The 27940-nt window shown below is 43.3% G+C and overlaps 1 protein-coding gene across 1 annotated transcript; it reads right to left on the bottom strand.

The window, feature by feature from the left end:
* nol8 (nucleolar protein 8) lies at positions 1–27850 on the bottom strand. Its single transcript, XM_084315981.1, has 18 exons — positions 27725–27850; positions 27376–27438; positions 22852–22930; positions 22119–22269; positions 20712–21025; positions 19635–20020; positions 17659–19501; positions 17339–17459; positions 16364–16552; positions 15937–16047; positions 14829–14925; positions 11329–11467; positions 10108–10191; positions 7857–8200; positions 6919–7066; positions 4570–4631; positions 2643–2725; positions 1–1554 (listed from the first exon to the last, which is right to left on the bottom strand). The coding sequence occupies exons 1-18, from the start codon at positions 27846–27848 to the stop codon at positions 1495–1497; spliced, it is 4398 nt and encodes a 1465-aa protein (XP_084172107.1). The 5' UTR covers positions 27849–27850; the 3' UTR covers positions 1–1494.
* Positions 27851–27940: the final 90 nt, after the last annotated feature.

The raw sequence follows: 27940 nt of genomic DNA, 5'->3' as shown, positions 1-27940 counted from the left end.
TTCAAACACTCCTCTGCCTCAGGCCCATTGAACACAGTGACATTCAATTCTTTATCAAATACAAAGTTCTAATGTATAGATTACAGAAGAACCAGGGTTGGAGAGATTACATGTAATGGGATTACAGTCATTTTAACTGCAAATAACAGGTTTGTACGCAAGTAGTTACAGGGAAAATAATATATTTGCAGTTGTGACATTAATCTAAATCACTTGGGAGTGTGTGAATGTGATATATCACCAGAAACTACTCAATCTTGACCGCCTTTAACTCATTGACCGCCACGCTGTTTTCCCATCTCTACTCAACGGTGCCAGCGTTATTGACCATTTTTGCAATGTTTGCGGACCCATCGTGTGTTCTGTATTATAGCTATGGAGACAATAGTATGGCTCATTTGACAGACATTGTTCATAGTCCAACACTGACTAACCAGTTAATCTCTACATACTTTAGTTTGTGCGCTATTCTATGCTAAACATCGCCCCTTTCCAAAATAATCCAGTCTTCACCAAATCATCAAGGGGGGGGGGGGGGTCGTCTTACCCCAAAACTGTGATCGGTACAAATTAAGCATGTTTTAGGTCAAAGAAATACCAGCAGGTCTATTTTAGGTAACCTGCTGGTATTTTTTTTAACCTTTTAACCTAAAACATGCTGACTCAGAAGGTACTCCAAAATGAATAAATCCCAGTCATCCCATGGCGATCGCAATTACTTGTGTATATTGGGCATGGCTATCATACGGGAAAGAATAGGTCTGAGGCACCAAATCTTCCACCGATTGCCATGTCCTGATCCACTCCGAGGCGGAAGCAGCCGGAGGTAACTCAGTACTGGAAGACAACCGATATCCCCAGTTCAAAAGGTAGGCGATAATGCCACCTGGCGGGATTCGATCATCATCGCAATTCCAACGTAAGCAGCTGTGCCAGGGAGACACAGGCAGCACCGAGTGAGTGTTTAGAACGGGGACAAAAGGAAAAAGATCAAAGGATGAAAACCAGAGAAAAGTCGGGTTTGGCGCTAAACAGTTGGAAAATGAGTTAACTATGAATGAACACAGCCCTCTTAACTTAACATCTTTAGATAATAAAGTTTGAAAACATTGTTCCTCTGAAAACGTAAAAAACATACTTGTATGTTTTTATGTTGCATGTTCATGAGGCACTCAATGAAAAGGAACCTTCCAAACCCTGTGAATTAAACCAGACACACTCCCCGCGGTACTGAAAACACTTACGGTCTCAGCATGACATGATCAAGACTCAGGAAAAACCTCCGCTTTCACTTTATGTGAAACATCACAGTGGTTCTCCGCGACTGCCATTTTGTGCCCCTCCAAGAAAGCGTTCGGAGTAACTCAAAATTACGGACCCAAAATGGCGTGTACGCGGAAGCCGCCCAGGAGTTAATCGTTCTAAGTTCTGAAGCTCTGAGTCCGTAAGAACACATTCAGTGAGACACGTTGTCGACAGACGTCCTGAAACGTCTCAGGCTCTACTGGAGGTCTTGAGTTTCCTCCTGGCGTCTTTGTGTTTCTTACGGTATTCCTGGGGACGATATGAGCACATGTTAGAGCACAATCTCTTATATTAGGTACTGCCAATAGAAAAAGCATTGAAAGAGCATTGATCTCAAGTGACTACCTGGTCAAATAAAAGGTAAAATAAATATGTATATACATGGTTACTACATGTACTGCCAGGGTTAGCTGTATATGTATATACAGCTCAATGGGTAGAGCAAGGCACCAACACTGCCAGGGTCAAGGCCTCTACATGCTACAGCAACTTCAAAGCAACTTCAACACAACATCGGCGCGATTTCAGCGCGCTTGTTGCAGAGAGTCTTGTAGACGGTGTTGCGAGGGCGTTGCGTACCCGTGTCCAAAATCTAATCTAAAGACCCGTTGCGTTGGTATTGCGTAGCAGTGATTGGTTGGTAGTGAATGGGGGCGGGGCTGTCTGTCACTTCTAGTGTTCCTGGCTCGAGACCAAAAGAAAACTTTCTGACAGGAGCTCGAGACCAAAAGAAAACTTTCTGACAGGAGCTCGATAGCCAGTGGATTGTAATTAAGAGTTTAAAATGAATCAAATGCAGGAACGTATTGCAGAGGAGGTCCGAAAGTACCAACATTTATATAATAGCGGGAAACAATGAGTATGGACTGGGTTGATGTGGCGTTGATTTTGCAGAAGCATAAAGGTAGAATGTCTGCAACACCGTTGCTTTGTCGATGTTGTGTTGCAGTTGCTTTGACGTTTCTGTAGCATGCAGAGGCCTTTAGGGGTACCATAGGGTACCATTCCCCGTGTAGCTCAATGGGTAGAGCATGGCAGTAACACTACCAGGGTTAGCAGTTCCATTCCCCGTGTAAAACCGCGGCAGTAAAATACGATAAAAAGATGTCTGTCTCTAGATTTCTTTCTCTCCGTCATCTCGCTACAAGATGCGCTTCATCCCAGCACTACCGGCGCACTGCCAGCGTTTTTCAGCTGGAAATATGCGGCAGGTGGACGCATGCCCTAACACTACCAGGGTTAGCGGTTCCATTCCATTCCATTGTAAACGTCATAACAGCGGTGATGTTATATTATAGTATACAGTCTGATTCTGACATTATGGTTTTCATCCTGACCTCTCTGAGAGATGTCCTTTTCTCCTCCCACTCCTCCCTCTGTTCCTCCAGCTTACAGGAGCGATAGAACAGCCTGGGGCCCTCTGATGGATGGAAAGGAGAAGAGGAGTGGAGAGAAAGTTATCCATGACCAAGACAATTCATCCACATTATATCATCCACTGACACTGGCTACATATCACAGCTTTATATTTAACTCTACACTAACTACATATCACAGCTTTATTAAAATAGGGCAGCCTATTTAAAAATATATATATATTATAATAATAATAATTTTTTTCAGATTTTCTGACATGAAAATCGATTGTGGAGACTGGCATTGACTATTCAAATATTCTATTCCATCCCTACTTTATATGCAACTCTACACTAGCTACATATCACAGCTTTATATGTAACTCTACACTAGAGTAGCTACATATCACAGCTTTATATGTAACTCTACACTAGAGTAGCTACATATCACAGCTTTATATGTAACTCTACACTAGACTAACTACATATCACAGCTTTATATGTAACTCTACACTAACTACATATCACAGCTTTATATGTAACTACACTAGACTAACTACATATCACAGCTTTATATGTAACTCTACACTAGACTAACTACATATCACAGCTTTATATGCAACTCTACACTAACTACATATCACAGCTTTATATGTAACTACACTAGACTAACTACATATCACAGCTTTATATGTAACTCTACACTAGACTAACTACATATCACAGCTTTATATGCAACTCTACACTAACTACATATCACAGCTTTATATGTAACTCTACACTAGACTAACTACATATCACAGCTTTATATGTAACTCTACACTAGACTAACTACATATCACAGCTTTATATGCAACTCTACACTAACTACATATCACAGCTTTATATGTAACTACACTAGACTAACTACATATCACAGCTTTATATGTAACTCTACACTAGACTAACTACATATCACAGCTTTATATGCAACTCTACACTAACTACATATCACAGCTTTATATGTAACTCTACACTAGACTAACTACATATCACAGCTTTATATGTAACTCTACACTAGACTAACTACATATCACAGCTTTATATGTAACTCTACACTAGACTAACTACATATCACAGCTTTATATGCAACTCTACACTAACTACATATCACAGCTTTATATGTAACTCTACACTAGACTAACTACATATCACAGCTTTATATGTAACTCTACACTAGACTAACTACATATCACAGCTTTATATGCAACTCTACACTAACTACATATCACAGCTTTATATGTAACTCTACACTAGACTAACTACATATCACAGCTTTATATGTAACTCTACACTAACTACATATCCCTACTTTATATGTAACTCTACACTAGAGTAGCTACATATCACAGCTTTATATGTAACTCTACACTAGACTAACTACATATCACAGCTTTATATGTAACTCTACACTAACTACATATCCCTACTTTATATGTAACTCTACACTAGAGTAGCTACATATCACAGCTTTATATGTAACTCTACACTAACTACATATCACAGCTTTATGTAACTCTACACTAACTACTTATCACAGCTTTATATGTAACTCTACACTAACTACATATCACAGCTTTATGTAACTCTACACTAACTACTTATCACAGCTTTATATGTAACTCTACACTAGCTACATATCACAGATTTATAACGCTACAATAGCTATATATCACCACCAAACAAATAACCGGGTAGTGATATGAACTTGTAATTTAATTGTACTTAATCAGACATTCTATACTACCTAAATATAAAATCTGTCAGTCTGTCTATTTGTCCTTCTCTCAGTCTGTCCGTCTATCTGTCCTTCTGTCAATTTGTCCCATCGGTCTGTCCATCTGTCCTTCTGTCAGGCTGTCCATCCTACCTTTCAGCCTGTCATCCTCGGGGCAGAAGAAGAAGAAACCTCTCTTTGGATGAGCTGGCTCCCTGCAGACCAACACACAACAACAATATCAACGACAATATCAACAACAACACCAAAGTCCCCGTTAACACATTGACCGCCAGCCAGCGTTTCCGTTAGCCGGTAATTACCGGTATTTGACCGGCAAAATCTGTTGAAGTCCGACATATTTAATCTCTCCGGTCATAGTGTCCGGTGAAAATAGTTCCCTCTGGGCACAGTTTGATTATTTGAATTGTATTTGGATGGGCTGGAGTTGGGTGGCCTATGCGATGAACGAAACAATCATTGCGTTTGTTGTCGTTGCTTCGCTCAGCGAGAGCTTGCTGCTGGATTTGCGGAAGGCATGCAGCTGCAGACCCACAGAACCCACCAGCTTTGCTGGCACAGTGCGGTCCCCAGACCTGGAAAGCTGCTCTGCGGGTCTGCAGCTGGATGCTTCTTGCAAACCAACTGCGGCCGGCTCGCGCTGATAACAGCTTTCATTGTTGGACCGGCTGCTTGGTGGAGCAACGATGAAACGAATGTAATGAATCGTTCGTCGCATGGGCTATTTAATTTTGGCCTGTTTTGGTACGGTTCGGGTGGTCAAGTTGTGCTTGGAGGGAGTTGTTTTCACCGGACATTATGACCAGCACCAAGTCGTTGGGAGGTGGAGATATACATCACGCAAACCCGGCCACGATAATGTTGCCGTCTCTCTCTGCAAAATTTCTCAGTTCTTCGCTTGATATAATTAATACAAATGTCCAATATAACGGAATTCGTTAGCTCATAAAAATGTGATTATAACAGACTGCTGTTTAGTGTCGGACCGACTGCCCACATACGCGGTCTATTTTATTTCAAGTCAGCAGCAGCACGGAGTATCGAGGGACTTATTTTATTTGGAATATATTAATGACTGTATACGCAAAAGTAGCCTAGTTTTAAATAATAATATTATAAATCTACATGCCTTGAGGATGACATTCTTTATATAGTCTGCCTATAAATTGTTTTAAAGCTCAATAAACTATGACCGGAATTAATCTCATTTGTCCGGTAGATTGAAATCTTGCAGGTCACGGAGACCGGCAACAATTTTTTCTAACGGAAACCCTGCCGCCAGCAGCAGGGGGCGCTGATCCCCCTTCATCGCCAGGTCTTTATTCAATGGATATAGTTTTAGACTGCGACATTTGCGAGTGCTTAAAATATATCTTATATTATATCTATGGGTCTAATAACGCCGTCGACTGTCAGTGAGTTGCTTCCAGTCAACATGCCCAAAACAGATAGTTTTTTCATCCGTACATTTGGTTTGGGTGCTTTTGAGTAATTCCAGGAAAAAGACGAGAAAAATGCATTTTACTGTAATCCAGTCATCACGTTGTAATTGGATTATCTAATCATCCTGAAATCAACGCTAGATTATCATTATTATATCTCGTCGTGCATACATGAAATGACTGTCGTAGCGGGGCGCTCGCCCCCCCCCCCCCCCCCCGCAGTCAACGGTAATAAGCACATACACTTACACACAGATAGCTGTGATCGTGGTAGAAATAAATGTCAGATCAACGATCAAATTTATATATAGTGTTCTGACCTTGTATCTGATGTAATGCAAAAGAAATAATGCAACTATCAGATTGCAATTCCAAATACTGCTTGTGGAGGTCCGTACCACACTACCGACCATTTCACAATGACGGGCGGGCGGGGTTACTGTTAGATGCCATCGTTGTATAGAACTGGCTCGCCTGAGTATTTAAACCCCGCTCCCGCCCGGCTCAGATCGGCTCCTAAAACACACCAGCCCATTTTCAATGAGATGCAATAGCTCCGCATGGCAGTAGAGGGCGGTGTTGGCCGTCTGCCAGCTCAGACAGGGTCTGAAGGGTATACCAGAGGCTGCAGCTATGAATTATGAATAGATATAGCGAATAAACGAAATAACGATCCCAAAAACGAGTTAACTCGTTTCTGGCGCTGGGCGCATGGCGGGCAATAACGAGTTAACTCGTTTCCGGCGCAAATTGTGTTAACTATTGTTACATATCACACCCCTGGATTCAGCCCGTGGGCCCAGTTTCATCCACTATGGCCTTGTAGTTGATGAGATTAGCCCCCGATAGCCAAACACATAATCCCCCCGGAGCGGTGGAGATAATCTGTGTGTAATTTACAGTCCTACAGGTTTGAATGTTGATTCTACTGTACGGTAACTTAGTCCTACAGGTTTGAATGTTGATTCTACTGTACAGTAACTTACAGTCCTACTGGTTTGAATGTTGATTCTAGTGTACGGTGTTCTGTTGTACGTACTCTGTGGTTTTAGCTGTGCCGCTCTGCTCCTCCTTCTCCTTCTCCACCTCCTCTTCCTCCTCTTCCTCCCCAGAGCTGCTGTCCCGGAGACGAGGGTCTAGCTGCCATGACACCTTGGGTCCGTGGATCAGCTCCACGTGGTACTCGGCTAACAGACACAGAGGAGATACAGGTAACGTAACATGGCATCGTTGACAAATGACACTTGTTTCTTTTGGGGACACGTGTCATCGCAGGGGCCGCCCGCTGATCATATAACATGCTAGGAATCACAGCAAAGTGACTTGATTTGCTGCATTTCCGGCACACAGAAGAATGTTAGAGAACATTTTATTACACATCTAAATATAATTTAGATGAATACAAAATAATTTTTGTTCAGCGACACAAACGGATGCCTACTGTACGTCTATAGTGTTGTGTAGAAGCGGTGGGCTGGGGGAGAACGAGATAGCAGGATGTATATATGATTTGAGAGATGTTTGTACGTTTACTGTACAAAAAGCTAAGAAAGGGATTCAAAGGAGATGTATTTATATTTACATTTTTGGGGTTAACTTGTGGAACAATGCTGATATACATTTAAGAATGAGTCATTCACTTTTGGTTTTCAAAATAATGGTTTGTGTAGCTATATTTTAGGGTTACTACTATTATTACTACTACTACTCTTACTGCTACTACTACTACTGTTACTACTACAATTACTACTGCTACTACTACTACTGATGCTACTACCACCACTACTGATGCTACTACCACCACTACTGCTACTACCACCACCACTACTGCTACTACCACCACCACTACTGCTACTACCACCACCACTACTGCTACTACCACCACCACTACTGCTACTACTACTACTATTACTGCTAAGTTCAGCAACTGGAAATAGAACTACATAATGGGAGGGTGGGACATAATGAGGTTAATACCTTTCTCCTCCTTGCTGTCTGCTTCCAGGTCATCTCCAAAGAAGGAGAACTTGAACCCTGAGGTCTCCTCCTTCTCCTTCCCTGCTCCGGGATCAGAGAGCAAACTTGACAACAAAGCCTGGTCCTGGTCCGTCTCCTCTTCCTCCTCCTCCTCCTCGTCTTTATCCCAGCCTATCTTCTCTTCTCCTCCGGCGTCTGAGGTTTTCTCTTTGTCGGCGTCGGCAGTCTTCTCCTTTTCCGCTCCGAACACCTCCTTCAGATCCACGGACACGTCGTAGTAAATCTCCTTGGAGACCTCTGGGGCCTTCTCTGCCTCCTCTCTCTTCTTCTTCCTCGATGCTTTACTGGAAGAAAAAAGATTCAATAATAAAGATAGAACATGACGTTAGTGATTACACTGCGTTCAGGTCCTCTTCCTCTTAATGCTTTTCTAAAACCACTACCACACCACTAAAACACTAAGTATTTTTTCTTCACTACCAGACTAAAACACTAAGTATTTTATTTTACTACCAGACTAAAACAGCTGCCTGGTTCACTCAGAACAGAGCTTCAACCGTGGGTCTCAGTAAGTCAGCTAATGGCTATGCATCAATTACGCTATTCAGAGCACTTAATGTCGCGCTAAAGTTGAGCCAAGTTTAAGTTTATCCACTCTGACCCATGTGGTGAAGTGTGCTGGTGTTTCAGTCTGAAGTGTTGTAGTGTTTCAGTCTGCTGTGGTGAAGTGTTGTAGTGTTTCAGTCTGATGTGGTGAAGTGTTGTAGTGTTTCAGTCTGCTGTGGTGAAGTGTTGTAGTGTTTCAGTCTGATGTGGTGAAGTGTTGTAGTGTTTCAGTCTGCTGTGGTGAAGTGTTGTAGTGTTTCAGTCTGATGTGGTGAAGTGTTGTAGTGTTTCAGTCTGATGTGGTGAAGTGTTGTAGTGTTTCAGTCTGCTGTGGTGAAGTGTTGTAGTGTTTCAGTCTGATGTGGTGAAGTGTTGTAGTGTTTCAGTCTGATGTGGTGAAGTGTTGTAGTGTTTCAGTCTGATGTGGTGAAGTGTTGTAGTGTTTCAGTCTGAAGTGTTGTAGTGTTTCAGTCTGAAGTGTTGTAGTCAGGGAACAAAAGAAGTACCAGCCAACCGCCAATGGCTGGTAAAAAATCTGCCTGGCTGGTCGTTTTTAAAATCTACCAGCCAAATGGCTGGTAAGTCAAAAAGTTAAGTTTGTTCCCTGAGAGCAGAGCTACACAGCAGTGCGCCTATTTTGCGAGCCGAAATAAGTCTGTGGTTTTTTCTTCTTCTCACAACGGGTCAAATGCATCTAACATGCATTGCATCGTCGCCATTCCTTTATGCCCACATCGCCCGAAATGAACGTTATGTTAGCGTAAGCTAACAAGCTAATCCTGATCAGCGGCAGAGCCATAGAGAACAGCAGACAGTGTGGACTGGGGAAAGGGAAATGGGGGGGGGGGGCACTCTCCCTTTCTCTGTGTGTGTGCGTGCGTTTGGAAAGACGATGAAGTCACTAGTCAGGACTCAGGAGAGGAGTATATTGTAGTAAACTGAGGATTACTGAGGATGCACAGATAATGTTGATATTCAAATATAAAAAGGTTTCGAGAGGAGTGGAAGTTTGAAGACAGACTAGACTACAATATGATGCAGGGGTGGTGAGTTGAAACAGTGTGTGTGTCCCTGACCCCACTTCTATGTTTCAATAAATTATTTGCATTTAAAACTATTAACGCTGACTCATTCCTTCAGTCCACTCAAAATTATGCTAATATTCCTTATGTTGTTTATGATATTAATTGAAAATAGCATATGAGAGTATTATATAGTAATAATAACACATGGCGATATACTAAAAAGCTATTTTTAATTTTTGGCTGGTAAAAAATCTGCCTGGCTGGTAGTTTTTAAAATCTACCAGCCAAATGGCTGGTAAGTCAAAAAGTTAATTTTGTTCCCTGGTTGTAGTGTTTCAGTCTGATGTGGTGAAGTGTTGTAGTGATTCAGTCTGATGTGGTGAAGTGTTGTAGTGTTTCAGTCTGAAGTGGTGAAGTGTTGTAGTGTTTCAGTCTGATGTGGTGAAGTGTTGTAGTGTTTCAGTCTGATGTGGTGAAGTGTTGTAGTGTTTCAGTCTGATGTGGTGAAGTGTTGTAGTGTTTCAGTCTGATGTGGTGAAGTGTTGTAGTGTTTCAGTCTGCTGTGGTGAAGTGTTGTAGTGTGTAGTTTCAGTAGTGTGTCAGTCTGAGAGTCACGTTACCTCTCTTTCTTGGTGTCATCAGGTTTGGTTTCAAAGGCAGCGTGCTCCTCTCTGGTGGGGTCGTAATGAAGCGCAGACACATCCCTGGACACAACACACAGAAACACACAAACGTTGGATCACACACACACACACACACACACGCACGCAGGCACGCACGTCTTGCTGTGACTGTGTGTTTACTATCTACCCTGAAGGTCTTGCTAGCTGTCTTGTTGTGACTGTGTGTTTACTATCTACCCTGAAGGTCTTGCTAGCCGTCTTGCTGTGACTGTGTGTGTGTTTACTATCTAACCTGAAGGTCTTGCTAGCCGTCTTGTTGTGACTGTGTGTGTGTTTACTATCTAACCTGAAGGTCTTGCTAGCCGTCTCGCTGTGACTGTGTGTGTGTTTACTATCTAACCTGAAGGTCTTGCTAGCCGTCTTGCTGTGACTGTGTGTGTTTACTATCTAACCTGAAGGTCTTGCTAGCCGTCTTGTTGTGACTGTGTGTGTTTACTATCTAACCTGAAGGTCTTGCTAGCCGTCTTGCTGTGACTGTGTGTGTTTACTATCTAACCTGAAGGTCTTGCTAGCCGTCTTGCTGTGACTGTGTGTGTTTACTATCTAACCTGAAGGTCTTGCTAGCCGTCTTGCTGTGACTGTGTGTGTTTACTATCTAACCTGAAGGTCTTGCTAGCCGTCTTGTTGTGACTGTGTGTGTTTACTATCTAACCTGAAGGTCTTGCTAGCCGTCTCGCTGTGACTGTGTGTGTTTACTATCTAAGCGGAAGGTCTTGCTAGCCGTCTTGTTGTGACTGTGTGTGTTTACTATCTAACCTGAAGGTCTTGCTAGCCGTCTTGCTGTGACTGTGTGTGTGTTTACTATCTAACCTGAAGGTCTTGCTAGCCGTCTCGCTGTGACTGTGTGTGTTTACTATCTAACCTGAAGGTCTTGCTAGCCGTCTTGCTGTGACTGTGTGTTTACTATCTAACCTGAAGGTCTTGCTAGCCGTCTCGCTGTGACTGTGTGTGTTTACTATCTAAGCTGAAGGTCTTGCTAGCCGTCTCGCTGTGACTGTTTACTATCTAAGCTGAAGGTCTTGCTAGCCGTCTTGCTGTGACTGTGTGTTTACTATCTAAGCTGAAAGTCTTGCTAGCCGTCTCGCTGTGACTGTTTACTATCTAAGCTGAAGGTCTTGCTAGCCGTCTCGCTGTGACCGTGTGTGTTTACTATCTAACCTGAAGGTCTTGCTCTTTTTAGCCGTCTTGTTGGCAGGTTGGATGTTGATGTTGAGAACGCTCCCAAGGATGGACAGATTTTTCTTCTTCTCCTCCTCCAACTCATCCTCTCCTCCCTCCTTTACACTCTCTTGCTTCTCTGGAAGAGGAATAAATAATAATATCGATAATCACGTCACAATAAGAGTAGAAAAGCAATAAGACACAATAAAAACGTGCAGTAAATAGTTCTTCAGATGCCTCTGGAGAAAACATAAGAAATGGAATATATAATGGCAAGATATTGAGAAAAATGTTAAATGAGAAATGACCAACACCACCTGACCTTAACACTTTGGTGACCACTTGTTAACATGGTAAAACGTGGTTGAATGCCGGCACCCACTTCAATGATAGCGTTGTGAACGCATAATCTCTGTCTTAAATTATGGCTATGTGTCTAATCTGTAGGGCTGACCTTCGAAGCTTTTTTTGGCAATCGAAGCTTCGGGGCCGAGCTTCGATTTTAATTCGAAGCTTCGATTTTTTTTTTTTTAATATTTTTTTTTTAATTTTTTTTTTTTTATCTTATGTTGTGGGACTTGTACAGCACTTTCGTAAACGTTGTTTTTAAATGTGCTCTATAAATAAAGTGGGTTGGATTAATTAATTAAGTAGCCCCTTTCGTGACTGACGCATCCAACAAGGTTTCACTCGGCTGTGTGATTTAATTCAAGGTGGATCGCTGTTGTCGTTTGAACAACTTCAGATTTCATGGGAACTACCAATCCCCCAAATCAAGAATGTTTAAGATGAATGAAGTAAGATTTTGATTATTTGAAATATGGCCTGTGTAGACTAAACTATGCACAGAATTATGTCAGTCTACAAGGTCCGGATTCTACATGGTCCGGCAATGTAGACCTTGTAGACTCCACTACAGACCAATTATCAGTGAATGTTCATGCATTTTTAAGAAGGGCAACTTCCACAAAAAAACAAAGAACTCACCAAAACATCTCAGTAGCACCTTATCTAAATGTTATATTTCATATATGGAGATTCATATTTATTTATGTATTGCATGCATTTCTACATTTTATTTCCTATTTTGTTTATTCATCCCAGTATCTTTCTTTCTTATGTGTGGAATTCTACAAGGTGCGCACACACACACACACACACCTACACACACACCTACACACACACACACACACACACACACACACTTACATTTAGTCATTTAGCTGACGCTTTTATCCAAAGCGACTTACAAGTTCTGTACGACAAGACAGCAAGAAGGGTACAACTCTATCAGCTGAGTAACAATGTTCATCAAAGTGTTGCGTGTTACAGTGTAGGTTAGTTTATTAGGACAAGTGCATGACAGTAAGGTTAGTCACGGTTAGATTATTTTTTTTTTTTTATCATTTCAGATAATGGTTGAAGAAGTGAGTCTTTAGTCGACGGCGAAAGATTGGACGGGATTCGGCTGTCCTAACTGGGATGGGTAGTTCACACACACACACACACACACACACACACACACACACACACCACACACACACACACACACACACACAGCGAAGTAAAAAAAGAAAATTGAAAAAAAAAATTTGAAAAAAAAAATTATATATATATATATTTTTTTAAACTTCGATTTTTTTTTTAATGTTCGAAGCTTGTGCCATCGAATCGAACGTTCGAAGCTTCGAAGCATTTAAGACAGCCCTACTAATCTGCCCGTCGTTTATCAATGACTTGACAAATGAGCAAGGCCCAAAATACATAGCAAATTCCCTAGTTAGTTATCTGCCCTCAAGAACGCTACGGTCATCCACTACAGGTTTACTAGACACGCCCAGAAACCAAAAGAGGATAGGAAGTATGGCATTTGCCAACTATGCCCCAAAACTATGGAACACACTACCAACACACATCAGAAACGCCAGCTCCATACACATTTTTAAAGGAAAATTAAAAACGTACCTATACAGTCTAGCTTACAAATAGTTATGGCTTGGAAAAACCTGATGGATCCATGAGGCTAGGATAAGCCTTGTGGACCCAACTCTTTAGATGAAGGAACGGGTACATACGCACACAATACACGACCACTGATGGATCCGTAAGGCTTGGATAAGCCTTATGGACCCAACTCTTTAGATGAGGGAACGGGTACATACGCACACAATACGCGGCCACTGATGGATCCATGGGGCTTGGATAAGTCCTATGGACCCAGCTCTGACCACTAATAAAAACGTAACTACACTAGCGTTATAAGAGCTAACATTGCTACCTACCGTACAAGTGCATTGGTTTAGTGCATTTCCTACTTCCGGTTGCTACTGAGCGGACATGTTTGTGCGGACCTGTTCTCCCAAACTGGTAAGCAAATGACTGTTTTCATGTTTTCATTTTTACGTTATTTTCATTTTTACGTTATTATTATTATTATTATTATTATTATTATTATTATTATTATTATTATTATTATTATTATTATTATTATTATTATTATTATTATTTTTTTTTAAACATTGATCTTAACTGATCACTGTGACTTTATTGCTTTTATCGTTATATATGCCTATGTTTGTGTACAGCACTTTGAGCTACATGACATGTATGAAAGGTGCTTTATAAATACTTACTTACTTACTTACATAGATTCCGTGATAAACGGCATTTACTGGAATATTCTGGCATACACATAAAAACGTTGTAATTTTTCGGCCTATTTATGAATCGTTTTCAAATGAACGCTAGATTATCGATAGTATATGTGTACTTATGCACGCTATAGAAGTGATCTGAAAAATATATTCTCTCATTTCCTGATCAGCGAGCACACACTCATAGGGCACACGTTGATATATAGGTCAAAATATATCCGATTACCCCAAGACTGGTAAAATAAATTGCTTACCTCATATCAGATGTTCTCCAAAAAGATTATTCCAATTCCTGATCGCCATTCCAAATATCGATCGCGTTTATTGATTCACGGTTGGGTACTGGAAATACATAATCCACGCTGTTCTGAGGGTCGGCGAAGACTTGGATCTCTTCAGATGCCTCGCCGGAGAGTAACATGAGGAGGCTATTGTAAGTAACGTATATATATATAACGTATATATATAACATAATATGTACTACGTACCGTCGTACCTATAGGGCATACAGACCCTCATCTGCACATTTGTTTACAGTTTATTTTTCTCATATTCTATATTCAGATACAATTGTATTGCCTATATTTATGTCTTTCTACCATTACCCTGCCCATACCTGGACCTGCCCACCCCTCCCCCATGATGCTCTGCCCTAATTTCCCCAAGGGGATCAATAAAGGAATATCTTATCTTATAAAAAGAAAATATATTATTTACACAACTGACTGCAGTTGCAGTCAATAAGAATCTGTAAATACTGTCCTTGTATTAAACTGCACCACATATTGAGCAGAATTGATCCGTTTGGAGTGAGACATGTTCTGTAGCCACTGCCAGCTGTACCTGCTCCCTCCTCCTCTTGCTCATCACCCTCCTCCATAAAGCGAGAGTCCATCTGGAAACGCTGGTCTGTGCCAAAGCGAGACTGCAGCGCCATCAGCTGGTCAACGAACAAACAACAGTATTAGCCGGGGTCTAAGAATACAAGTAAAGCACTTTATCATCATTGAAACCTTTCACTGTTTAGCACACTGTTCCCAGTTAAAACCATCCTGTCAGCACTTTTTCCAGTTAAAACCATGCTGTCAGCACACTGTTGTTCCCAGTTAAAACCATCCTGTCAGCACTGTTCCCAGTTAAAACCATCCTGTCGGCACTGTTCCCAGTTAAAACCATGCTGTCAGCACTGTTCCCAGTTAAAACCATCCAGTCAGCATTTTTCCAGTTAAAACCATCCTGTCAGCACTGTTCCCAGTTCAAACCATCCTGTCAGCACTGTTCCCAGTTAAAACCATCCTGTCAGCACTGTTCCCAGTTAAAACCATCCTGTCAGCACTGTTCCCAGTTAAAACCATCCCGTCAGCACTGTTCCCAGTTAAAGCATGCTGTCATCGCTGTTCCCTGTTAAAACCATCCTGTCAGCACTGTTCCCAGTTAAATCATGCTGTCAGCACACTGTTGTTCCCAGTTAAAACCATCCTGTCAGCACTGTTCCCAGTTAAAGCATTGTCAGCACACTGTTCCCAGTTAAAGCATGCTGTCAGCACACTGTTGTTCCCAGTTAAAACCATCCTGTCAGCACAATGTTCCCAGTTAAACCATCCTGTCAGCACACTGTTCCCAGTTAAAGCATGCCGTCATCACTGTTCCCTGTTAAAACCATCCTGTCAGCACTGTTCCCAGTTAAAGCCATCCTGTCAGCACACTGTTCCCAGTTAAAACCATGCTGTCAGCAAACCGTTGTTCCCAGTTAAAAATCAGTTTTACAGTGTACCTTAGCCATTCTTTAGCCATGTTTAACTCATGTTGTAATATGTAAGGTAGGACATGTCCACTGGAATTAGAGAATACACTCGAGGCTGGTTCTATTGATGGTTCTATTGATGGTTATATGTGAGAGCATCAGTCACTCCAGTGAGAATTTTAACGTTGAATTTCTCAGTTTTCTCACCTTCTGTCCAGATTTGCCTTCAAACTGAGGTTTGATCTGAAACCTGCTGCCATCCTCTTCCGCCTCTTCGTCATCCTCACCCTCACTGTCAAAGAGCTTAGAACCTATTGACTTCTCACACACGCACACACACAGTAGTTAATATCTTTCTATTTAATATTACTGTTAATATCTACTTTCTCTACTTAATATTACTGTCAATATCTACTTTCTATTTAATATTACTGTTAATATATACTTTCTCTACTTAATATTACTGTCAATATCTACTTTCTATTTAATATTACTGTTAATATATACTTTCTCTACTTAATATTACTGTCAATATCTACTTTCTATTTAATATTACTGTTAATATATACTTTCTCTATTTAATATTACTGTTAATATCTACTTTCTATTTAATATTACTGTCAATATCTACTACCTTCTCTTTGACAGCTTTCTTATTGGCTGGCACAGCTTCATCACCAGAGTCCTCATCGCCGGATTGGAACAGGGTTTTCTTTGGCGTTTCGGCCACTGAGGTGCCCTCTTCGTCATCGTCATCATCATCGCTGTCATCGTTGTCGGAGCCAAAAACAATGTGTTTTCCTTTCCCTGCTGCGGGAATGTCCTGAAAGAGAAACCCGTCTGTGTTTCCTACAGGTGTTTCCAACAGCTGTTTTCTACAGGTGTTTCCTACATGTTTCCTACAGGTGTTTCCTACAGGTGTTGCCTACATGTTTCCTACAGGTGTTTCCTACAGGTGTTTCCTACATGTTTCCTACAGGTGTTTCCTACAGGTGTTTCCTAGAGGTGTTTCCTACAGGTGTTTTCTACAGGTGTTTCCTACAGGTGTTTCCTACAGGTGTTTCCTACAGATGTTTCCTACACGTTTCCTACAGGTGTTTCCTACAGGTGTTTCAAACATGCGTTTCCTACAGCTGTTTCCTACAGATGTTTCCTACAGGTGTTTCCTAGATGTTTCCTACAGGTGTTTCCTACAGGTGTTTCAAACATGCGTTTCCTACAGCTGTTTCCTACATGCGTTTCCTACATGCGTTTCCTACAGGTGTTTCCTACAGGTGTTTCCTACATGTTTCCTATAGGTGTTTTCTACAGGTGTTTACTACATGTTTCCTACAGGTGTTTCCTACATGCGTTTCCTACAGGTGTTTTCTACAGGTGTTTTCTACAGGTGTTTCCTATGTGTTTCGTACATGTTTCCTACAGGTGTTTCCTACATGTTTCCTACATGCGTTTTCTACAGGTGTTTTCTACTGATGTTTCCTACAGGTGTTTCCTACAGGTGTTTACTACAGGTGTTTACTACAGGTGTTTCCTATATGTTTTCTACAGGTGTTTCCTACTGATGTTTCCTACAGGTGTTTCCTACAGGTGTTCATGTCCTGTTACTCACCACGTTAGCTAGCGCTCCCTGTATCAGTTTCTTGTGCTGTTCCGTCTCTTTCACTCTCTGCTCCATGGCTGCCAACCTCCTCAGGTTATCACGTTTCTGACTCTCCTCGTCTACATGAGGTCTGAGACAAGAGGAAGAGAGGAGAGCAAAAGATGAGGGGATGAGAGGAGGAGCAGAAGGGAGGAGAGAAAGAGAGGAGAGGGGAGGGAGAGGAGAGGAGAGAGGAAAAGAGATGAATGGAGAGGAAGGTTTAGATTCAAAAACACTGTTTAAAATGGACTAAAATGGTCCAATACATCAATGAAACAATTTCAAAATACCCGATGGTCCTCTCAGGTCTCTGGGTTGGTTTAGACATTTTACTGCCCTCCTCTTCCTCCTCCTCCTCCTCGCTAGATGAAGTTTCACTAGATGAAGTGTCTGTTTCAGGGACAGTTTTAGCAGTCGCAGCCTTCACCGGTTTCTTGGCCAAAACTTCTACCGTAGCATCTTTAGTAGTTGCGACAGTCTGAGTGCGGTGTGCCTCTTCTTCATCTCCCTCATCCTCATCATCCTCACTAGAAGAGCTGCTGGATGAAGATCCAGCCTTGGGTTTCACCGCCTTTGGTGGCTGCTTGGTCCCAACTTTCAAAGAGACTTTAGTGGAAACGGGCTGAGAGCTTTTCGCCTCTTCCTCCTCATCACTAGAAGAACTACTCGATGAAGATTCGGTCTCAGGTTCTGCTGCCTTTTTTGGCAGCTGCTTGGCTGGAACTTTGACAGAATCTTTAGAGGCAGAAACAGTTGCCTGCGTCTCTTCCTCACTACTGTCACTGCTGCAGGATGAAGAGCCAGCCTCAGGAAGAGCCGTCACTTTTCTCAAAGGCTTGGCCGGAGCGGTCTTTGAAACCTCACGAGCAACCGTCTCCGCCTCCTCCTCCTCGCCACTCTCGGAGGACGACGATCCCGGTGCCTCGGAGGAAGACTCTGCCGGCGTCCTCGTGTCCTTCCGTGATGAAGGTTTCGTTTGGATGGGCTGTGGTGGTTGTGTGTTCAGCTTCTGTTTCTTAGAAGCCGTTTGCCCCGGCTCGTCCTTCCGTCTCTTCAGACTCTCGTCCGCTTCCTCTCTCTCCGTCAGGCCCTTGGTCCCCTGGAAGGCAGGGAGAGACACAACACTCTTCTTTTTCTTCTTCTTCTTCATTTTCTTCTCATCCTCACTGCTGTCGTCCTCCATGATGGACGCTAAGATCTCTTCTGGTGTGGTGCCCTTTTTGGGAACCTTCTCTGGCACTTTGGCGGTTTCTGATGGTTTCGAGGCACCTGTCGTCGTCGTCGGCTTTTGGGTGGTTGGAATGGATGTTTCCGGTGGCGTGGTGGCACTAGGAATGCTGGGAAGTGTAGTCTTAGAGGAGGTCTGACTGGGACCGGGCTCCGTGTCAGAGTCGGGGTCATCTCTCTCTGGCTGGTTGGATAAAGAGGCCACCTGCTGCAGATCAGAGAAGGAGATCTCCAGCCTGACACAGTTGGAGAACATCGCCTCATAGTCAGAGTCACCACCACAATCATCCGATTCTGATGAATCTGGTTTCTTTTTTGGCTTCTTTTCCCCTTTCACACCATTCACAGCTTTAGAGTCTGAGAGGCCACCGTTGTTCGATTCTTCTTCATCATCATCATCACCATCGTCGTCATCATCGCTGTCCGATTCTGACGAGGGAGGTTTTGCAACAGGGATGACCTTCTTCTTCATTACCTTCTTTTTCTTCTTCATCACATCTGGTTCTGACGAGGGAGGTTTTGCAACAGGGATGACCTTCTTCTTCATTACCTTCTTTTTCTTCTTCGTCACGTCCGGTTCTGATGAAGGAGGTTCTGCTACAGGGACGACGTCCGGTTCGGATCCTCCTCGTGTTTGAGGGTTTCGTCTCCCGGACGTCTCTTTCTCCTCCTTCTTCGGCCTCTTGGAGGTGAGGATTTCATCTGTATCAGCCGAGTCGTTGTGTTCCTCCTCTTTTCCAGCCGTCTTCTTCTTCTTCTTCTTCTTCACCACCTTTTTTCTCTTTGCGGTGTCCGTCTCAGGCTTGTCGTCTTTCGTTGGCTCCTCCTGCTGGTTTGAAGGCGTCTTTCTGGAGGTGAGGATTTCATCCGTGTCTGCAGAGTCATAGTCCTCTCCGTCCCGCTCACCTACAAGCACAGACAGTCAGAATGTCACCTACAACCACAGACAGAATGTAATCATCTCCGTCCCTCTCACCTACAACCACAGACAGTCAGAATGAATCATCAAGAAGATAAGACAAGAGTTCACTCTCGTTACCTTTCCCTTTATCAAAGCCCCATCCAGGCGTCACCAAGTAGTCGTCACCAACCACTTCCAGGAAATCCTCTTCCACTTCCGCGTCTTGCCCCGGTGCACCCTGGGAGCTCTGCTGAGCGTCTTGCCCCGGTGCACCCTGGGAGCTCTGCTGAGCGTCTTGCCCCGGTGCACCCTGGGAGCTCTGCTGAGCGTCTTGCCCCGGTGCACCCTGGGAGCTCTGCTGAGCCACCAGCCTCTGTATATCCTCGTCGGAGTCCATGCCATCAAACACACGTAGTCTATTCCGCAGTGAGTTCTCAGGGAACGGAGTCTGGGGTCGGGGTCTGGAGGCTACGGTGGGAGTCTGGTCCACAGAACCGTTGGTCCTTCCATTGGCATCAGAGACCCTGGGAGCAGAAAAACACATTCATGACTCACGATGAACAAAGGTCTTGCATGGAATGTTTGTGTTTCGCAACATGGCTGCCTGTAACCATTGCTAAGCACTTTCGTAAAGACAATGCAAAGTTTCTGTGCTGAGAAACACATGACTGTTCCACTGTGACTTGTTTACAAGATCCAGTAATAACACACCAAATGATTCCATTATTTGTTGATATATTTCTCATAATCAACACATAGCAACCACTGTTTTGCACATAGCAACGGTTTTCTCTTCTAACATGGAGAACAAATTCTAATTCTAAACATTAGCATAATCTCTAAGCATTCTAAACGTTCTGGGCAAAGGCCTCTATTGTAGCAAATATTATTTGATTTTTTTAGGAAAATTACAAGTATCATACTGTTACATAACATTGAAGTATCATGACCCTGCACTTAAAAGCATTACTTAAAACACTTATTTCCAAAGTGGTCCTCGATGGAAAACATAAACACAATAAAAACACAATAACAATAAAAACAAAACACAATAAAAACAAACACAATAAAAACAAGACATCAAATACATTTCGTACCCTGCAGCCTGCACTACACTAAGAGAAGATGGATTTCTTTTTAAATTTCAATCCTACACTTCTTTCCAAAGAAGCGCCTTTACTTATAACAGCCGACCAAACAGTACCAGTGAATTACCTTGGGCTGACCACGACGTCAGTCTGGAAGCTGACCACAGGCGCGTCCTGTGCGTCTACCCTGGTTCTCTTGGGTTTCTTGGGCTTGTGTGGAGGGAACTCGCCCCGCCTCTTCTTGCTCATCTCATCGTCCCCTCCCTGTATCTCCCAGGTGAGCTCGGAGATGGGGGTGGGTTGGGTGGGAGAGGGCGGGTCCAGCTTCTTGATGTTGTGGCTGTGTTTAGACGGGTCCATCGTCACGGTCCTGTCCCTGCCACTGCGGCACTTGAGGTTGAGGACGGGAAGGACGCGGCCGAACTTACTGACCACCCAGTCCTGGAGGAGACAGAGAGCAGAGTTACAATCGAACGGCTAGACTGACGAGGTATACATGAGGGGGTAAACAGGGTTCAGCAAGTTCAAATTAAGACTTTTGAAATTTTAAGAAATGTTTAAGAGCACTCTGAATAGAATTGAATACCCATTTCACGGCCAGGAAGGAAAATCACAATGAAAGAAGTAATTCCATACTTATTGTTGGGGAACTGATAGTCTATTACCATACTGTTTAGTTTACTTTGCAGCATGGACATTTCCACTAAACACATATTGCAACATAGAAGTCACTTCCTAATCCAATACATTTAATCAAACTCATATTTAGGGCCTTTTTAAGATATTTTTTTTTGTGCCTTTCTATCATTTTCTCCCATGCCCCAATTTAGTCGGTATGCCAATTCCCTTCCTGGTTGTTGTGCACATTGCCCCACTGTCGGCCTGGGGAGGGTGTAGAACTACCACATGGCTCCTCCGATACATGTGGAGTCGCCAGCCGCTTCTTTTCACCCGACAGCGAGGAGTTTCACTGGGAGAATGTAACGCACGCAGAGGTTCGTGCCATTTACCCCTCCCTGCTGAACAGGCGCCCGACCGACCAGTAGGAGTCACTGCTTGCAACGACCAGGACTCATACCCCACCGGGTCCCCACCCGCGAACACTGCCAATTGTGTTCGTGGGCACGACTGACCAAGCCGGAGGTACCGCTGAGATTAGAACCCAGTGTTTTACAGTTTAATTAAATTGTTCACACTGTTTATTTTTCTCATATTTTATATCCAGATTTTATTCTATTGCCCATATTTATGCCTTTCTACTATTACCCTGCCCATACCGGGGCCTCCCCTCCCCCCTCCCACATGCTGCTAGGACGCCTGAATTTCCCCAAGGGGATCAATAAAGGAATATCTTATAATAATAATTATATTTATTTGTATAGCACTTTGCATACAGAAATTGCAGTTCAAAGTGCTTCACAGCAGTAAGAAATACAGGCACAGGCGAGCATAAAAAAGATAGAGCGGTAGCACAGTTTTTCACATGATCTTATCTCATCTTATACAGAACAACGCGGCAGCTCTCTGGTCAGACCTTGTGTCCCGGCACTTCAGTCCCGGGGACGGCAGCCTTCATGTGGAAGTTCTCTACTCCGGCTTTCCTCAGGGACTCCAGAACCTTCTCCTTCTGGTCCACAGCCGGACTCTGCTGCTGCTCCACCAGCTCCTTGCGCTCCTGGGCCAGTCTGGTGGAGAGAGAGAGGGGATGACGACGTGTTAAACCTTCTCCTCCGTGTGCAGCAGAGCTCACTGACTGATGAACTAAGAGACTGTTTCAACTAGGGATGGGTACCTTTCACATTTGAACCGATACGGTACCGGTACCTGTGAATCGATACCGGTACCCAACGGTACCTTTTTTCTGTACTTTAGTCTCAAAAAATGTAATTTACCTACCTCAGCCGTGAAAAAAAATCCAAACTTCAAATAACTACAATTCCGACCGTTTTCGGCAATCCGTGCAAAAGAAGTGCCAACCAAGTACTGAGTGAACATACTTTTGAGAAGGCCGACATTTCTATATTATATTTTATAAAAAAAAAGTTTGGTCTTATGCAATATTCAAACTTCTGAGATACAGAATTTTGGGGTTTCATGAGCTAAAACAAATAAAGGCTTGAAATATTGCATTTTGTGTGTAATGAATCTATAATCTATGAGAGTTTCGCTTTTTGAATTAAATTACTGAAATAAAAATAACTTTTCCACGATATTCACCTGTATATAAGAGTCATGCATGCCTTGTTGTACAGTAAGCCAACAGTTACCTGTCTAATGTGCTCTCCCTGGCCGTCTCTATCGCTAGGGTTCCTCCTTTCCATTTGGACTTGTTCAACACGGTCATACCTGGCAACGCAAAACACACCATGTTATATAGACAACACCATCATACCTAGTAGTACCGATAATATAAAACACACCATGTTATAGACAGCAGTCAAGCAATATACAGCTGTACGAACAAGGTAGTGACGAAGGCTAGCTCCGTAGTGGGAGTCGAACTGGTCAAACTAGAGCTGGTCCCTGGCTCCCGCCCACTATGAGGAGCTAGCCAAGATGAGGAGCACAATCAGTCATAGACTTATCCCCCCACGAGTCCACGACACACCACAAACCGCCTGGGCCAGTCCTTCATCATGCCAGTAGCCATCACACTACACAACCGTGGGCACGGTTTGCTGCCAATTGCTGGAGAACTAACTAACAGCTGGTGAACTTGAGAACTGTTGAGGACTGTCTGACTCTTAATAATAAACACTGCACAGACTCTGGTGCAGTGTGTTATGATGGTTTTGACAAAGTAAATGGTGCATTTTATATTGCGCCATTATCCAAAGTGCTTTACAATTTGTTCCTCACATTTTACCCATTCACTCACACATCGACGGCAGAGGCAACCATGCAAGGTGCCGACCTGCTCATTGGGAGAAGTTAGGGGTTAAGTGTCTTGCTCAAGGACACTTCGACGCGCTGCCCGGGAGGAGAACCGGGAACCTCCGGATTGCCAGACGACTGCGCTACCTCCTGAGCCACTGTTGTCCAAGGATACTATCATCACTATTTACTACCGTCTGAATGAATCCAGCCACTCTCACTACTGTTCTCACTATCACCATTATTACTGTGCACTATGCTCTCTTATTATTATTACCTATTCTACCTGTACCCACGGCATGCCGCTATGACACCTGAGTGGCCCCAAGGAGATTAATAAAGGAACACTTGACTTACTGCTCTCATCTCAGCACCACAGTATACACTACTATCATGATGTCACAGGCTGCAGTATCCTCTCAGCACCACAGTATACACTACTATCATGATGTCACAGGCTGCAGTATCCTCTCAGCACCACAGTATACACTACCATCATGATGTCACAGGCTGCAGTATCCTCTCAGCACCACAGTATACACTACCATCATGATGTCACAGGCTGCAGTATCCTCTCAGCACCACAGTATACACTACTATCATGATGTCACAGGCTGCAGTATCCTCTCAGCACCACAGTATACACTACTATCACGATGTCACAGGCTGCAGTATCCTCTCAGCACCACAGTATACACTACTATCATGATGTCACAGCAGTATCCTCTCAGTCAGCACCACAGTATACACTACTGTCATGATGTCACAGCAGTATCCTCTCAGTCAGCACCACAGTATACACTACTATCACGATGTCACAGGCTGCAGTATCCTCTCAGCACCACAGTATACACTACTATCATGATGTCACAGGCTGCAGTATCCTCTCAGCACCACAGTATACACTACTATCATGATGTCACAGGCTGCAGTATCCTCTCAGCACCACAGTATACACTACTATCATGATGTCACAGGCTGCAGTATCCTCTCAGCACCACAGTATACACTACTATCATGATGTCACAGGCTGCAGTATCCTCTCAGCACCACAGTATACACTACTATCATGATGTCACAGGCTGCAGTATCCTCTCAGCACCACAGTATACACTACTATCACGATGTCACAGGCTGCAGTATCCTCTCAGCACCACAGTATACACTACTATCATGATGTCACAGCAGTATCCTCTCAGCACCACAGTATACACTACTATCATGATGTCACAGGCTGCAGTATCCTCTCAGCACCACAGTATACACTACTATCATGATGTCACAGCAGTATCCTCTCAGTCAGCACCACAGTATACACTACTATCATGATGTCACAGGCTGCAGTATCCTCTCAGCACCACAGTATACACTACTATCATGATGTCACTGCAGTATCCTCTCAGCACCACAGTATACACTACTATCATGATGTCACAGCCGTATCCTCTCAGCACCACAGTATACACTACTATCATGATGTCACAGGCTGCAGTATCCTCTCAGCACCACAGTATACACTACTGTCATGATGTCACAGGCTGCAGTATCCTCTCAGCACCACAGTATACACTACTATCATGATGTCACAGGCTGCAGTATCCTCTCAGCACCACAGTATACACTACTATCATGATGTCACAGGCTGCAGTATCCTCTCAGCACCACAGTATACACTACTATCATGATGTCACAGGCTGCAGTATCCTCTCAGTCAGCACCACAGTATACACTACTATCATGATGTCACAGCAGTATCCTCTCAGCACCACAGTATACACTATCATGATGTCACAGGCTGCAGTATCCTCTCAGCACCACAGTATACACTACTATCATGATGTCACTGCAGTATCCTCTCAGCACCACAGTATACACTACTGTCATGATGTCACAGGCTGCAGTATCCTCTCAGCACCACAGTATACACTACTATCATGATGTCACAGGCTGCAGTATCCTCTCAGCACCACAGTATACACTACTATCATGATGTCACAGCAGTATCCTCTCAGCACCACAGTATACACTACTATCATGACGTCACAGGCTGCAGTATCCTCTCAGCACCACAGTATACACTACTATCATGATGTCACAGGCTGCAGTATCCTCTCAGCACCACAATATACACTACTATCATGATGTCACAGGCTGCAGTATCCTCTCAGCACCACAGTATACACTACTATCATGATGTCACAGGCTGCAGTATCCTCTCAGCACCACAGTATACACTACTATCACGATGTCACAGGCTGCAGTATCCTCTCAGCACCACAATATACACTACTATCATGATGTCACAGGCTGCAGTATCCTCTCAGCACCACAGTATACACTACTATCATGATGTCACAGCAGTATCCTCTCAGCACCACAGTATACACTACTATCATGATGTCACAGGCTGCAGTATCCTCTCAGCACCACAGTATACACTACTATCATGATGTCACAGGCTGCAGTATCCTCTCAGCACCACAGTATACACTACTATCATGATGTCACAGCAGTATCCTCTCAGCACCACAGTATACACTACTATCATGATGTCACAGGCTGCAGTATCCTCTCAGCACCACAGTATACACTACTATCATGATGTCACTGCAGTATCCTCTCAGCACCACAGTATACACTACTATCATGATGTCACAGCAGTATCCTCTCAGCACCACAGTATACACTACTATCATGATGTCACAGGCTGCAGTATCCTCTCAGCACCACAGTATACACTATCATGATGTCACAGGCTGCAGTATCCTCTCAGCACCACAGTATACACTACTGACTACTGTCATGATGTCACAGGCTGCAGTATCCTCTCAGCACCACAGTATACACTACTATCATGATGTCACAGGCTGCAGTATCCTCTCAGTCAGCACCACAGTATACACTACTATCATGATGTCACAGGCAGCAGTATCCTCTCAGCACCACAGTATACACTACTATCATGATGTCACAGCAGTATCCTCTCAGCACCACAGTATACACTACTATCATGATGTCACAGCAGTATCCTCTCAGCACCACAGTATACACTACTGTCATGATGTCACAGGCTGCAGTATCCTCTCAGCACCACAGTATACACTACTGTCATGATGTCACAGCAGTATCCTCTCAGCACCATAGTATACACTACTATCATGATGTCACAGCAGTATCCTCTCAGCACCACAGTATACACTACTATCATGATGTCACAGGCTGCAGTATCCTCTCAGCACCACAGTATACACTACTGTCATGATGTCACAGCAGTATCCTCTCAGCACCACAGTATACACTACTATCATGATGTCACTGCAGTATCCTCTCAGCACCACAGTATACACTACTATCATGATGTCACAGCAGTATCCTCTCAGCACCACAGTATACACTACTATCATGATGTCACAGCAGTATCCTCTCAGCACTGTAACATCATGCTACGGTTGAATGAAAAAAGTGCAACTCTGAAGTTATTAACTATCTTAAAAGGAACACACCAACATTATGGGAAATGTGCTTACTGTCTTCTCCAGAGTCAGAAATACCCATTTCCTCTCTGTACGTTCAGTAGAAATGCTATCTGGCTGCAAGCTAGATACGGACCACTAGCCTAACCTCTTCCAGAGTTGTAAGCTAGGCTAGGGCTCCGTATCCGCTTCCATTAATTTGTGCTAAGCGAAGCTAGCTTAGGATAGCTTTCTACTGAACAGAAATTGGTATCTAATCTATCTTCTCGTCTGACTCTGGAGAAGACGGTAAGCACGTTTCCCATAATGTTGGCGACGTGTTCCTTTAAACACTTTTCAGGAGGATGTAATCACCGACTCCGTTTTAACCGAGTGATGCACATTCAGCAACATTTCCACCTGAAATGTATCGTGTTTAGGAATGAAACGGCTGAGACGACTTACATCTCTTTAAGTCACCGTCAGAGATGTTGATGTTAATGTAACCAAACGTCTTGTAGGGAACTCCTAGAGACAAGCCAGAGACAAAGGAAGTTATAACAATTATCAATATTTTCACGTGTGAGGTTTTGACAAATGCTGAATGGTTGATAAACCATGTCCAATTTGTAGCAGATTTCTAAATTGATATATATATAATATACCACTGTATGAATAATGTGTGGGAACCTCAATTGTATAGATTTGTCTATTCATTAATTTGACATAATTCTATGACTGTCAGCCTAGTTCTTAGTTAACAAGGAATTTCTTTAGTTGCAAACAAGTTGATGATATTCCACAACATCCTCACCCTCGTCATCCGTCCTGGTCCGGAGCTCCACGTCCTCTACCTCTCCAAATTTACCAAACCTATCCTTTAGGTCCTTCTGGGTGATGGTGTGGCTTAGACCACCAACATACAACCGCTTCGTCATGGCTAGAGTTTACTGCACGCCAAGCATGGTAGTCAGAATTACAGAACGACCAGAGAGAGAGAGAGAGAGAGAGAAGTTCCAATTTACAATTC

This window comes from Notolepis coatsorum, assembly GCF_963971535.1.
Source record: "Notolepis coatsorum genome assembly, chromosome: 6".
Lineage (NCBI taxonomy): Eukaryota > Metazoa > Chordata > Actinopteri > Aulopiformes > Paralepididae > Notolepis > Notolepis coatsorum.
The sequence above is the reverse complement of the archived record's forward strand: the minus strand, read 5'-3'. Positions and strand labels throughout refer to the sequence as shown.